This window comes from Lactuca saligna, chromosome 9 (genome assembly GCF_052625555.1).
Source record: "Lactuca saligna cultivar CGN05327 chromosome 9, ASM5262555v1, whole genome shotgun sequence".
NCBI classification, from domain to species: Eukaryota; Viridiplantae; Streptophyta; class Magnoliopsida; order Asterales; family Asteraceae; genus Lactuca; species Lactuca saligna.
The window spans coordinates 19,727,321-19,741,631 of record NC_136425.1 but is presented as its reverse complement, the minus strand read 5'-3'; the positions used below and the strand labels follow the sequence as shown (position 1 = coordinate 19,741,631).

The 14,311-nt window shown below is 37.5% G+C and overlaps 1 protein-coding gene and 1 pseudogene across 1 annotated transcript; one reads left to right on the top strand and one right to left on the bottom strand.

The window, feature by feature from the left end:
* The first annotated feature begins 3,054 nt into the window (after positions 1 to 3,054).
* LOC145016052 (uncharacterized) lies at positions 3,055 to 3,816 on the top strand. Its single transcript, XM_078974485.1, has one exon. The coding sequence runs from the start codon at positions 3,055 to 3,057 to the stop codon at positions 3,814 to 3,816; it is 762 nt and encodes a 253-aa protein (XP_078830611.1).
* Positions 3,817 to 11,614: 7,798 nt separating this feature from the next.
* LOC145014061 (scarecrow-like protein 30 pseudogene) lies at positions 11,615 to 13,968 on the bottom strand (annotated as a pseudogene).
* Between the last annotated feature and the right edge of the window lie 343 nt (positions 13,969 to 14,311).

Here is a 14,311-nt window from a genome sequence, read left to right as displayed (position 1 = left end):
AGTCACCCCCTGTGACTCACGGCTCAACTCGACACATCATGAAGGGACCAATTCAGTGACTCGCGACCAGACTCGTCGAGTCACATATACAACTCGCTGAGTCGCAACCATGCATCCATCAAATACACCGATTTGCTCGATTCCAGTCCATGCCATTCACAGATCTGGGCTTCAAGGACACAAATCACACGTAAAGTTTCCAACTTTACGTGTAGATATTCACCAATATGGATTTTAAGGCTCATAGTGCACCAAAAGAGGTAGATCTAGGGCTTTCATGCAATATGACCCCATAAAGGCATTAGATCCAAGCTCCAGGGACTAAATCATGCCTAGATCTAAAGGCTAACAACTTATTACAACCCACAAAGCACAAACAAGCTTGGGGAAGAGCCCAAGAAGGACTCCTATGAAGCTAAAAGAGATTACAAGTTTGAAAACAGAGGGGAAACGAGCTATACCTCAAGGAAAACATTGAGATGACACAAAGATGCCTGGTCTCCTTCTCCTCTTCTTGATCTACTCTTCTTTCTCCTCAAAATCTTCAAGAACACTCCAAAAACACTTCAATCTCTCAAGGAAATAAGGGAAAAACGATGTTGGGAGTTCTGGGAGTGAATGGGGACGACTTTGGGGCGGAATGGGGGTTTAAATAGGGTGCAAACCCTTGAAATTTAGGGTTTCATCCAGCAGAGGTGACTCGCCGAGTCCGGGATATGGACTCGCCGAGTCGCCAACTTAAATGTGTCCTGAGTCTCGTCCCTACTCGGCGAGTCGGACCTTATGACTCGCCGAGTCCAAGGCTAAAATAGGGAAATGCTCAAATAAAATTCACATACCGGAAACCAGGTGCTACACTTACTCTGCCCTCACATAATTTATAATTATGGTCATATTCGTTGTTATGAACCTATAATTAAGATTTATTAGTGATTCCAAGTCATATACTAATTGATCTACTTACAGGAGAGGTATCTAGAATGGCCACGTCAGCTTGGTTGTTGGATTTCAAAAATACTATATGTTGAAATGGTCTTGCCTCCCGATTGTCCTGCCTGGTTGAAACTTATTTAATAGAAACTATCAGTATTCATTAGAATGATTTATAGGTCTTGATTCTCTCTAGTTATGTAGAATATTAAACTAAGACTTGGTGATAATGATACTAGGTCACGTCAAAGGAAAGATCAGTTGCTAGAAGCGAAGCTTTATATAAATTTCAAGTCATCACTTTAACAGGTGAGCGCATAGTTACTTTCAAGCTTACGCATAGATATAAGTATTCTAAATGCTCAACTGTTATGAACGCTATCTTTGTTGTGTTTAATGTAGTTGTACAAATATGATTCTTACTTGATTTATTGTTATGTTTAACATACTTAATAATATGACTGGGTAGTGAGGGTTGTGCAAATTAATAAATGGGAGGTTGTGATAGGTTATAGAGAGAGAGAGAGAGAAAGATTCGTGTAAGATAATAAACCGTGTCTATCTTAAGTACTTTTGTACTTTCATGCTAAACCCAAGTACTTTTATACTTCCGTGCTATACCCAAGTACTTTTGTACTACCGTGTTAAACCCAAGTACTTCTGTATTGTCATGCTAAATCCAAGTACTTTTGTACTGTCATGCTAAACCCATGTACTTTGTGTTGTCATGCCTACCGTGGTTATACAAAAACTACTAATGTACTGGCGTGTTTTCGCATTTATTATCATACCATTGTGCCTAACCGATTTTATCTTCTGCCTAACCGATTCTTCTTATCCGTTCTTTCTTTTATTGAAACTCTTTCAACAACTCAGAATTACACTTAATCATATAAGTATAACCATGTTTACTAAACTCTTAGCAAATCATGACGAACAATCTTATTATTCTTTGTAGCGGACTTGACTAGTGCACAACATTGTGTACTAGTTCTGCTAGTCGTTCACTTGACTCTCTGTCAAGGAATCAGTCTTAATTTCCAAATATGACAATTCTCATTCATCATACAATACAAGTTGTATGATTCCAAGTTTCTGTTCAATTGAAACTTGAGCAATATGAACATTTTCTTATTTGGTAAATTCTCGATATTACCAAAAATAACATACTCCCTCCGTCCCAAAATAAGTGTCCACCGACAAAAAAATACGTAGTTTAAGAAAACACAAATCAATGTGGCTTTTACCTAATAAAATGTCATTTCAACCCTTATTAATTTAGTTTCTTTTAGAATTCATATAAACGTATCTTGTAACAATTTTTTTTGCCACAACGTATCTTGAAACTTTCATTATTTTTGGTAAACAAACGGAGGCAAAATTTGCCGTCATAATTTTGTTGCAAATCACAGTTAAAATTTCATATATATTAAAACTCACTTAAAATTACATTTTGATTTTAGATTACGTAGCTTTTTCTTTTGCCGCCAACTTATTCCATGTGTCTCTTCACTCCCCATTAATTACATATACATATGTCTTCATTTAAGCAAAGACTTCCTCTGACTAGCCTAAAACATTATCTATTATTGGTCATAATTCAAAATTTCATATGGAGCCTTCCACAAATCCATCCACTAAAAAAAACACCACCGTTGTACAACGTCAAGCCATATATCAATTCTTATTGCAAGAAAGTAGTGATGGAGAATTAAAAAAAGGTTCCATAAGTGAAATAGCTTCACGATTTTCGGTTTCTACACGGACAATTAGTCGCATTTGGCATCCAGCTAAATTTCAAATTGACCACGGATTACCGGTTGATTTATTTTCAAATAAGCCAAAGGTTGTTGGGGGGGGGGGGGGGGTGGAAGGGTACAAATAAACTTGAATCAAGTTTCAGAAGTTCCATTACGTCGTCGAGAAAATATACGACCTCTTGCGAAATCTATAAATGTCTCGAAATCAACGATGCATATACGTATGAAGGAAGGTGTACTTCGACCACATACAAATTCGATCAAGCCGACTCTAACTCATGAGGGTAGAAGAGAAAGGTTAGAGTTTTGATTATCCATAATTACTATACAATCATTATTAAGTCCGATTCCGACATTCTATGATATGTTTAATGTTGTTCATATTGATGAAAAGTGGTTTTACATATCAAAACCATCAAAACGTTACTACATTGTCCCCGGTGAGGATGAACCGTTGCGAACATGTAAAAGCAAAAAGTATATCACAAAAGTTATGTTTCTAGTGGTCGTAGCAAGACCGAGATTTGATTCATTAGGTAATGAAGTATTTTCAAGAAAAATTGGTGTCTACCCATTTACAACATTAGAACCCGCTAGGCGTTCAAGCAAAAACCGTATTGCGGGAACATTGGAGACGAAGCCTATTTTATCGGTGAACAAAGAGGTAACAAGGTCATGTTTGATAGAAAAGGTTCTACCGGATATCAAAGCCAAATGGCCGCAAGGTCGTATCGGTCCAATATTTCTTCAACAAGACAACGCAAAGCCCCATATTGATGTTAAAGATAACGAGTTTCTTGAAGCGGTATCTCAAGTTGGACTTGATATTCGACTTTGTTTTCAGCCCCCTAATAGTCTGGATTTGAATGTGTTAGACCTTGGGTTTTTTCGAGCAATCCAATCACTTCAAAAACAAGAGGTTTTGTGTACAATTGATGAATTAGTTAATACGGTTCAAACATTTTTTGAAAGAATGTCATCACAACAACTTAACAATGTTTTTTTAACTCTAAAAACATGTATGAAAGAAATCATAAAAGTTCAAGGTGACAACAACTATCATGTCCCGCATATTGGTAAATGTAGGTTAGAACGAGAAGGTAATTTACCACTCCAAATTGAATGAGATCAAAATTTATTAAACGATGCCATATTGTATTTGAACCAGTAAAAATGCATTGTGCGTCACCATGTTTGGAAAAGAATACATTGTATTTTGAATTTTTTTTAATGAAAATTAGAAAAATGAGATGTTTTCTTTTGTGTGGTTATGATTTGATTTACTGCCACTACACAATGAATTCATATGATTGAATTTTTAGTTTACTAGATTTACTATTTGTTTCCATATTCTGTGGATGACTTTTTTTTTAAAGAAATTTACTTATCACAAAACACATTAATAAAAATATATTGGTTAACTCAAATAATAAGGGGTAATTTGGTAAACTGTTCATCTATTTTTAGTAGTGAACATTTATTTTGGGACAACCTAAAATAGTAACATGGACATTTAAATTGGGACGGAGGGAGTAATAAAGAGTCACATCCATTTCAACATTGATAATAATAAAAACATACAAACATAAATTTTCACAATTTCATTGCAAGGATACATAAATAAGACAAAATAAAATTTATTTTATTTCTAAAAGGTGCGGAAAAACTTTTCCTTACAACGCAATTCAAATGCAAACTATGCTATTACATATTCCTAAGCAATATATCTATCCTAACTCTAAAGTAGCAGCTCAAAAATACGATCTTCGAATCATGCGATCGAAATCCATTTATTCGTGATCAGATTCAGCTCACTTCTTCCTTTAAGCTTCCTCTCTTTTCGCTGGGCTTTCAGCTGCTTGAACCTGAGCTAACTTCCACTTCGTCTGAAGCTCCAACTCAATCTCCCATTCCCGAGCCCAGTCAAGCATATCCTCCAAAGTATTGCATCTTGAAATGATAACAAACTCCATGATGTCATCCCTCAGCATATCATGGTATCTCATCTTCTTCATCTCCTCATCCATAACATAATGAGGAACCAACAAAGCTCTCTCCCTGAACTTGGCGGTGATCCCCACCATAGACTCCATCGTCTGACACAGAGCCTAAGACTCTCTCGCCAACTATTGCAGCTTGATAACGGGCGCAAACTCAGGTCTAAACCTAGTAACAAATTTTTTCCGGGTCATGGCCTCCACTCTCATAGCATGACCAACCCCCTCCCACCAGTTGCGAGCTTAATCCCTCAGAAGGCTAGATGCAAACATCAACTTCGATCCCTCGGGGTAGAAACTCATCCGTTTAGCACTCTCCATGTCTGTAAACCACCATCTGTTGGAAATATGATCCTTCTTCCTGAAGAACTTTGGGGTTCTGTAAGCCTTGAACTTCCGAAATGTGAGATTTCGTGCCTAAAACTGACTCGCTACTATCTTTGCACGAAAGACCCCTAAGCACTCATCCAACAACTCTATAATACCATCCTTGATGGTATCGAGCATCACAGGACGCGTATTGAAGACACGACTTGTGATCTCTGACATGATAAACTCATGTATCCTCTAATCAATTAGTTCAGCATCAACGCCTGAACCGGAACCAAAATCAGAACCTATGGTATTCACCACCATACTTAAAGTTAGCAATACAAAAGATTAGAACATACCTGAAGAATCCCTCATTCTATATGATCCTTAGAATTTTCGTGACTCTCCTTGATTCGAGTATAAATCCTATGCTTCCTGTAGTACGGGCCCAATACTACCTCCCACGAGAAATCACTACCAACACTGTTGGTTGCTTTGTGCATGCCAATTATACAGAATACAAGATCAAATATATTGTCGAATAAACGGTTCTACCCTAAGCCCACAACCAAACAAGGAACATGAAATAAGGCTAAATAAATCATTCTAAGGCTATATCATCTTAATCATGTACAATTCAAAAACATACACTTAGCAATTAACATTATTGATCTAGACTCCAAGTAGCACATAAAAACAATTTCCTAGGCTATAAGGCATCACATATAACACACAATTTTATCATGCAATTCCTGAAGGGATCCTTAGCCCTGTTCTAGCATGCATCACACATAATAGCATACTAAAGCGTAACATCCATAACTAGGTATTTTGAAAATCACTTACTTGAGCTCCAATGATTGCATGCATCACACCCATTTTTATTTATAATAGTCTTTTCTTTTTAGAAAAAATTTAAAGATACTCTGTTTGAGTCCAGACACACCCGAAAGTGTGTTTGAATCCCTCAAACTAAGGATCGGATACCAACTTATAATGTCCCAAATATACTAAGTAAAAATTTTGATTTCAAATCGCCAAACCGTATAACCATTTAATTAAAACCAACCAGTACATATAAAATTCTCAAAAACATAAGAGTGTATCAAATAAGTAGTAAGGAATAAAACTTTAGGGGATGTACTACGATTAGGTTGGGCCCTTTCCATTGGAACCAAAAGTACCTAAAACATTTTAAAGATAAAATCGTAAACACAAAGCTTAGAGAGTTACCCAAAATACCACACACCATACATTACTTGATGGGTCTATTTGAGCCGTAATCGGATGCTATGGGCCAAAACATTGTCTTACTTCCTGCCATGGGCCAAATCATGGTATTTAATTGTACAAGTGTCAGGGGCTAGATCCTGGTCTTCCACACAATTTCCAGGGGCCAAACCCTGGTCTTCCATGGAAGAGTCACGAAGACAGCTAGCATCCTACATAGTATAGTAATAAGACATACCTTACAAATGTAGTCAATAGCTAGCAAGCTTACACAACCAAAAATCAGGTGATACACACCTCCTATGGAAACAGTCAATATGAACTCTTAGTTTATCTTCTAAAACTAGTGATTTGAATAAAATTCAAACCAGGAAAAAAGTCAACAGTTAAGATCAATGGTCAAAGTCAACTCCAACTGCCTTCCATGTAGTAGCCAACCAATGGCCACGCTGTGGACATTTAACTTGATCCCGATCAAAACCGCTTACCACATCGTAGCAAACATGCTACCACGTCATGGCGTAACCCAGACAACATAGTCGCAACTAAACCAGTCTCTACATCGAGGCAAGCAAGTCACCATGATGTGGAAGTTGTACAGGGACAACTTAATGGATTAAGCTCTTAACTCCTAATCTCATGAGCTCCAAAGCTCATATCTGAATCTCCACATGGTCTTGATGGATAAAGTTTCCAAATTTATTCATTAAGACATCCCAATAAATAAAGATCTCTAATATAAAGTTCTAAATTATTGCACCAAAGGCATAAACACCAAAATTATTCGTGCAAGACCACTTTACAACAACACCGTGGTCTTGAAGCCAAAATATGCACCCACAAGGTCTGAAATGTGATGAAGATGTTGGATCTAAGATGGAACCAAGCTGATAAAACCACAATATAAGCTTATCCTTCCTTCAAACTTCATAAATATGGTTTCACACACTCAAAACACACACACAAATAGGTTAGGCTTTGGGGCGGGGATCGATTTAAAAGGATATAGGCTTCCAAATAAGGCAACCTTAGGAGTTAGTGCCTTTAAATAGGGCATAAACCCGAAGATCTAGGGTTTACACCAAAATGGCTACCAGGTTGTGGCATATAGGCTGCCACGCCATGTCACTACACATATCCACATTCTTAATCGGATAATTGCCACGCCGTGGGGCCTTAACTACCACAACGTGGCCCACCCAAAATCTTCACAATTCATAATTAAAGTAATTATTTTGGGAAAATCATTACTTGGACGTAGATGTTACAAATGCACTTATTCTATAAATAATCAATAAAGATCAAAAGCAAAAGAGAACGAACTCCCCTTATGTATGTAGTATCGAGATTGAATGATTGGCATGGGTTGCTTGTAGATACAATGTTTGAATTGTCTTGACTTAATAAATTCTGGAAACTTAACTTCATTGCTTATAGATCGGACCTTTGTCAATAAAAATAGGCACATTTGCGTTGCTAATGTATGGATGTCGCGTCATGATCTTCAAATATTAGGAATGTTAGTCGCGATGGAATTGATAATTTGCATTGTGAATAGTGGTTCACGACGTGATTGAAAAGAAAAATAAAATCCCAAATCATTGAATAAATCGACCAAACAAAAGGTGATCAGGCTCTTGAATAGTCCTTCTTATCAATATCTTCCCATTTGTAGTAGTAAATGCAAAGTGAACTTGGTATCGCTCCATATCAAATGTGCACCCAACACTTATTTGTGTCCCATGCCTCCTGCCTTATTCTCGTAATATCTCACCCTATTCTTGCAAGTTATCCTATTCTTTAACGGTATCTTATCATCAAAATAACTTTTTATTCAAAAGTAAATAAAAACTAGTAACAAAACGAAAATGCAAAATAATTTATAAAAGTCGGGTTGCCTCACGATAAACATTTTTTAGCGAGTCTTGATCTAGACTCCCAACTTAATAAACTTCTACTCGGGCTTTTGCCAATCCAGTCGTTGCTTCAAATGTTTCTTTTTGACCAATTTGTAAAAATCTAATCTTGTTATCTACTATCGACTTTTCGATCTTTTTCTTGTAGATCTCCAGAATTTTGATAAGGAGACTATTGTTGGTTGAACATGAAGAAGAAACAGGTCGCACTTTATAACTTTCTCTAGAGACGGAATGGTCACCCCATCAAACGAAACACAAACTGGAATCAAGGAAACTCGCGTTGCTAACAGAAGGGTATCGTGGTGCGAAAACTATGTTTCAGTATGTTGTTGTTCTACGTCTGAGTCTTCTGCCAGCAACCTCTTCAGCTCATCCACAATAGCAACATACTTTTAGGTTTCTTGATTTTCAATTGTTTGTTGCAAATCCTAGTGAGAACATAGATCATTTAGGTTGCATGTTAACTTAAGGATTAAGCGTTTCCGCCAAAATCCGATTTTGTAACCTATAAAACCCATCACATCCATCATCAGAGTACTCTCCAAACTCTTACTTTCCAACTTGGAAAGCTTCATGAAATTGTGATTAACAAACCTAGGTCAAAATGGAACACGTTCATCAAACTTTTCAGAAAAAAAAAACTTCAGGAATTCATATTTAATACACTTAGGATCAATGTTCCAATTTTCATCAATTGTTAGCTCATTTATTCTACATTTTTTCTTCTTTCCATTTATAAGACAATGAATTTTTTTTTCTATTTTCGTCTTCTTCGACGTCCCATTTCACCTATGCCTTTTGCTTTAAATCAAGCCTTCTAGCATTATCGATCTCCAAAATCCTGCTCTTTCAATGTTTACAATAGTGTCTTTTAGGGAAGTTAATGGCCAAGATTCAACAATTATCTCGAGATTATCAATCTGACTAGAAATTTGTGAATACTCCTCATTCTCTTTGGCTTTTACCTAGGATCTCCACTTTTTATAACCTATTTAAACCTTTGTAGTTTTTTCAGGACAATAAGGTCAAATGTGCTACATGTGACAACTTTGGCCCAACAGATAGATACATAGGTCCTAGATCAATAGAGGTGATTTAAAAAGAAAAATGTTATTTTGTAGGGAAAATGTCACTGTAGCACAATCACCTATTGTCATTTACCCGATTTGGTCACTAAACTATTTTTTTGCGCAATATGTCACTAAACTTACGAGTTACATGTCAATTAAGTCACTTTCGTTAATTTTAAACGGTTACCTAGTTAACGAGCTTATGTGGAAGTCCAATGGGTGAGGAAGCTTAAGTGGTCGTGGGCCACATCATCAACATCCACCATTTTTATAAGGAAATGTCACTGTAGCACAATCAACTTTTACAATTTACCGATTTGGTTACTAAACTAATTTTGCGCATTAGGTCATTAAATTTACAAGTTACATGTCAATTAAATCACTTTCCTTAATTTTTAACGGATCACAGATTATCGAGCCTAAATGTCTGGCTGACTAGTAAGGAACACTTATTTGGGTATGTAATACCACCCCAACTGCACCTACTTCCCCGTCAATCCAATGGGTTTCTTCAATCCTGAAAAAGTTGTAAGAAAAAGCAAATCTCAACATTGTTACACTACCAACACTAGTCATCTTATTTTCCAAGCACCACAACATGGACTCTTGACTGTAAATTCTCCCCGTCCCTCTATCTCTTACTCTCTTTAATCATAAAACACCATAACCATCGAAAATCAAAATCTTATCTCTATCCTCCCCCGTCTCTTTTTAATGCCTACCTAAATATCACTGACGGAACCACGATCCGTAGAATTTCCCTTAGTGACCCACATATTGGCTGCAACTCAGCAAAATTCAACCTACGGTGTGTATCCCTGCCACTAATATAGAAAAAGAAAACAAGATTAAAGGGTTGGGTGTTGGGAAGACATCACGGTAGGGATGAGCATGGGACGGACCCATACCGTTCCCTATTTCCCAAAAACCGAATTTCGAAAACCGAATTTGATCGAAAGTCAAATACCGAACCGAATTAACATCATCGGTATCGGTACCGGGAATTGTATCGGTTTTCGGTACTAGTACCGAATCCCGAATTTCATGTATTGGTAGTACCGACTATTGTCCCATATTTTTAATTTCGATACAATTTGGTACCGGTACCGGTACGGGATTGGGATTTGGGACAAACTGCTCATCCCTACATCACAATGGTGTTGAAGATGTTGACGAGATTTAGATTGTCCTCCTAGTGACTTCACAATATAGATTTTGATTTTCCGACGGTTGTGATGTTTAATGATTTTTCGATGAAGGTGGAAGGGGTAGAAATCCAATCACCAAAGGAGAAAGATTAGAGAGAGGGAGAGAAGAAGAGGGGGAGAATTTACAAATCAAGAGTACATATGGTGGAGCTTACCAAAGAAAATGACTAAATTAATAATGAAATAATAATGAGTTTTGCTTTTTCATACAAGCTTTTAGGAGTGAAGAAATTTATATTTGATTGATAGGGTTGTGGTACATAACAAAATAAGCGTCCCATACAAGTCAGCCAACCATGTAGGCTCGGTAACCAGAGATCCTTTAAAAATTAATGAAAGTGATTTCATTGACAAGTAACTTGTAAATTTAATGATCTAATGTGCAAAACAGTTGTTTAGTGACCAAATCAGATAAATATGAATAGTTTATCATACTACATTGACATTTTCCCTATAAAAAATCGATGATGTGGCTAAATGCCATGTAAGCTTCATCGACATGTCACACTTCCACGTAAGCTCGTTAATTGGGTGACCGTTTAAAAGTAAAGAAAATGACTTATTTAAGTGACAACTTGTAAGTTAAGTGAGATATTACCCAAAAAAAAAAAAAAAGAGTTTAGTTATCAATTCATTTGAAGATTTGGATCAGATGAGTACTGTACAATAATGACATTTTCTCTGTTCCGTATGATCAAATCATTTGAAGATTTGGATCAGATGAGACTCTACACTTTTATCACACTTTACAAATATATGGTAAACATTGTTATATATTTGAAAAGAAAAATGTTTATTATTCTTTGGTTCATTCATTATATTAACAATATCACATGTTCCGATTAGAGGTAAAAGAATGTTAATACGTTGTTATTAAAGGTTCAAAATATAATGCAATTATGGATAAATATAAAATAGATCACGTATAGTAATAAAAAATATACTTATCTTATACAACTAATTTTAGATCCTAACTGCTTTCCAAATGGAACACTCTAAACGATTTTCTATCATGACTCATGAGTTAATTAGTTTTATTTGTTGTTTATATTACAAATTATTTTTCAACTTGGCAAGTGGTAAGTTATAGAAATGATGATTGTACGTGAAAGACGATAGTTGTCCTGTATTATTTTGTATATTTAGATACTAAAAACAACATAACTTGCTATATTATTATGGTATACTTAGATAATAAAAACAACATAACTTATTTTATTAAAGTGAAAGAAAGATTTGAACTCACAATCTCTAAGGTATAATGATGTATCATCTAAAAGACGAGTCCAAATAAATCTCCATCAAACGGCTATGTTATCTTCCATGAGGAAATAGCATAGATCACCCTCCCCTTCCACCCTTGCACCATCCAATGTCCATCATCATCCACCATGAAATCCTTATGAAACCCTATCTTCACCTTCGCCCTTACCTCCTTCATTATGTCTCGGTTCATTGGCATCGCCACAAACCCTGCCCTCTCATTCCTAGTTTGCCACTGCTTATATGTCTCCGGTCTCTCAATCCTCTTTGTTCCTTCACATGCTATCACATTAATCAGTTCCCGACCAATCACCTCCTTCTCAAACAACAACCTCTCCTCGTCTTCACGATGTAATGCTGCCTCAAACATATCGAATAACACTGAGAAGTTGAAGTAAGCCTCACGGAACCGTGTCAAAAAGAATGGGGTGTTGTAGTTCCCATTCACAACCCCGTGGAGGAACATATGTGGCTTGATAGTCCTTATCAACTTCAAGACTGACTCCCGTGGACACTCCATTGCTCCAAGTACGGTCTCATCGGGTACATTTCTTAATCGATACAAGCAATTAACCACTAGAACCTCGTCCTTGTTGATTTTGAGATCTTCGATTGTAACACTATCCCATTGTTTTGCTATCGCGTGATACTCAAATGGAACGTTGAATCTTTTGCAGTATTCAGCAAGGCGATTTCCTGTCTCTTCAACTCTCTCAGCTGGACGAAAGCCCGACTGAGGAAAGTCAATTCCTGTAATCCTAATACTTGGGGGCCCACCAGGCCTTGCTGAAAGGCCCTGGATGAGACAGGGCCATTGGAATCCATATAGGATCCCAAAATCAATGATGTGAAGCTTTGGCGAACCTCTCGCGAGGTTTCCAATCATTTTGTTGGCATAGATATTAGACATTTTCTTGAAAGGACAAGCCGAGACGTAAACTTGATAAGCTTTAACAATATCAGAAGCCGTGATCTTACTAGAGGCTAAATTTGCATAGAGATCCATTCCGGTGCCTAAAAAACGGGCCTCCAGGGCATCAGCAAAGTAATGTGCCAATCTCTCCTCCGAATCTCCACGAGGAGAGGAGTGATTACGTATCTTCTTGAGAAATGTTTCTACCCTTGGAGTGTTGTTTGATGAAACGGCTTGTGCACATTGAGTGAGTAGACTCTTCAAGTCAACGATCTCTTTGGTGGGATCAGTTCTCTTTCTTCTTTGTTTTCCTTTGATTAATGGATTCGCAGGGTTGTCAAAGGGACAACAAGCGAGCTCATCATGCAATCCGACTTCCTTTGAACCAGGACAAAGTAGGAGCTTGTCGATCTTGGCTGTGATTTCAGTCTCCATTAGCTCTTCCTCACGGCGACCACCCGCTAAGTGCTTGTTACTCCTGTGTTGCTCAAAACCACCACCTTCCGACGGCTGCCGGTTCTTCTTTCCCCTCAGAGAAACCCCTGTCGGATTGCCAACGAAATGGCTTCCGGGACACTGAATCGAAGACGAAATGAGATCCAATGCTTCAATGCTGGAAGTAAAAGTAGGCTGTTTCTGGGCAAGAACATCAAAGAACGATTTCTCGGTGGCTTGGAGAGCAGAACAATCATGGTACATGGATGATTTGTTGATCAGGTCATCTTCTTCCCCCATGAGCATATCGTTAATGTAATCCAGAACAGCCTCAAAGTAGTCGTGTGGAACCGTCGGGTCATTGCACTCAGTGCAGCCACAAGAACACCACCCTTTCTTCTCCGGCGGCGGGGTATGATGGCGCACAGTTTGACTGTACACCAGCTGAGGGGTTTCGAGCTGTCGGTCTCCGGGAGAGATAGTTTTCCTCAACATGTTATCAACTGGGGTTGGGCATTGAAGCTGGAGGAGGGTGTTCATCGCTGCTGGCTAATGGTGATATGATGGTGGTGGGTGGACTGTGGAGGTGGTGATACTGATGGTGATGGACTAAAGATGCAGTCAGTTTAATTATATAGAATCCGAAAACCGACATAATGCAGAAGAATGGAAAACAATGTGGATTGAATAATCAAGAGAGAGATTGTGGATCATGTTACCTAACAAACAGGCAGAGGGATAACGCATTTGGGAGAAACAAGGAAGACGAAGAGATCAATGGCGGTAGTGGACTGGTGGGGACCGTCATATGTTAGATGCATGCGGACTAGCTCCGTCACAATCGTGGGTGACGCAACGGTTAATAACCACCGTTCATCACCGGCAAGTGAAGGGCGGCAGTCTGCGTTGGTTAGGTTATTTTTAGGAGGATCCTAGGATGGGTTTGAGTTTCTGGTGATATTCAATACAATCGTTGCAGAATAAAAAAATAATCCGTTAATTTTTTACAAGGCATGTCAAGTTTAAAGTGATTCCTTTTCTGACATGATGCCGTTTTCAACAAAGGGTGCATTTATTTTTGCGGAATCTTATTTGAAGTAATGTGTACATACACCCATACAGACATCCCATCATTGGAGGAGGTTTATTTACTTATATCCCAAAAATAATCAAATTAAATATTTTATATAAATTAATCCTATTAAAGATAAAATGATAAAATTAATCAAAAATATTATACTCTTCTCCGAATACCACAACTTTCGCAGGTCAAC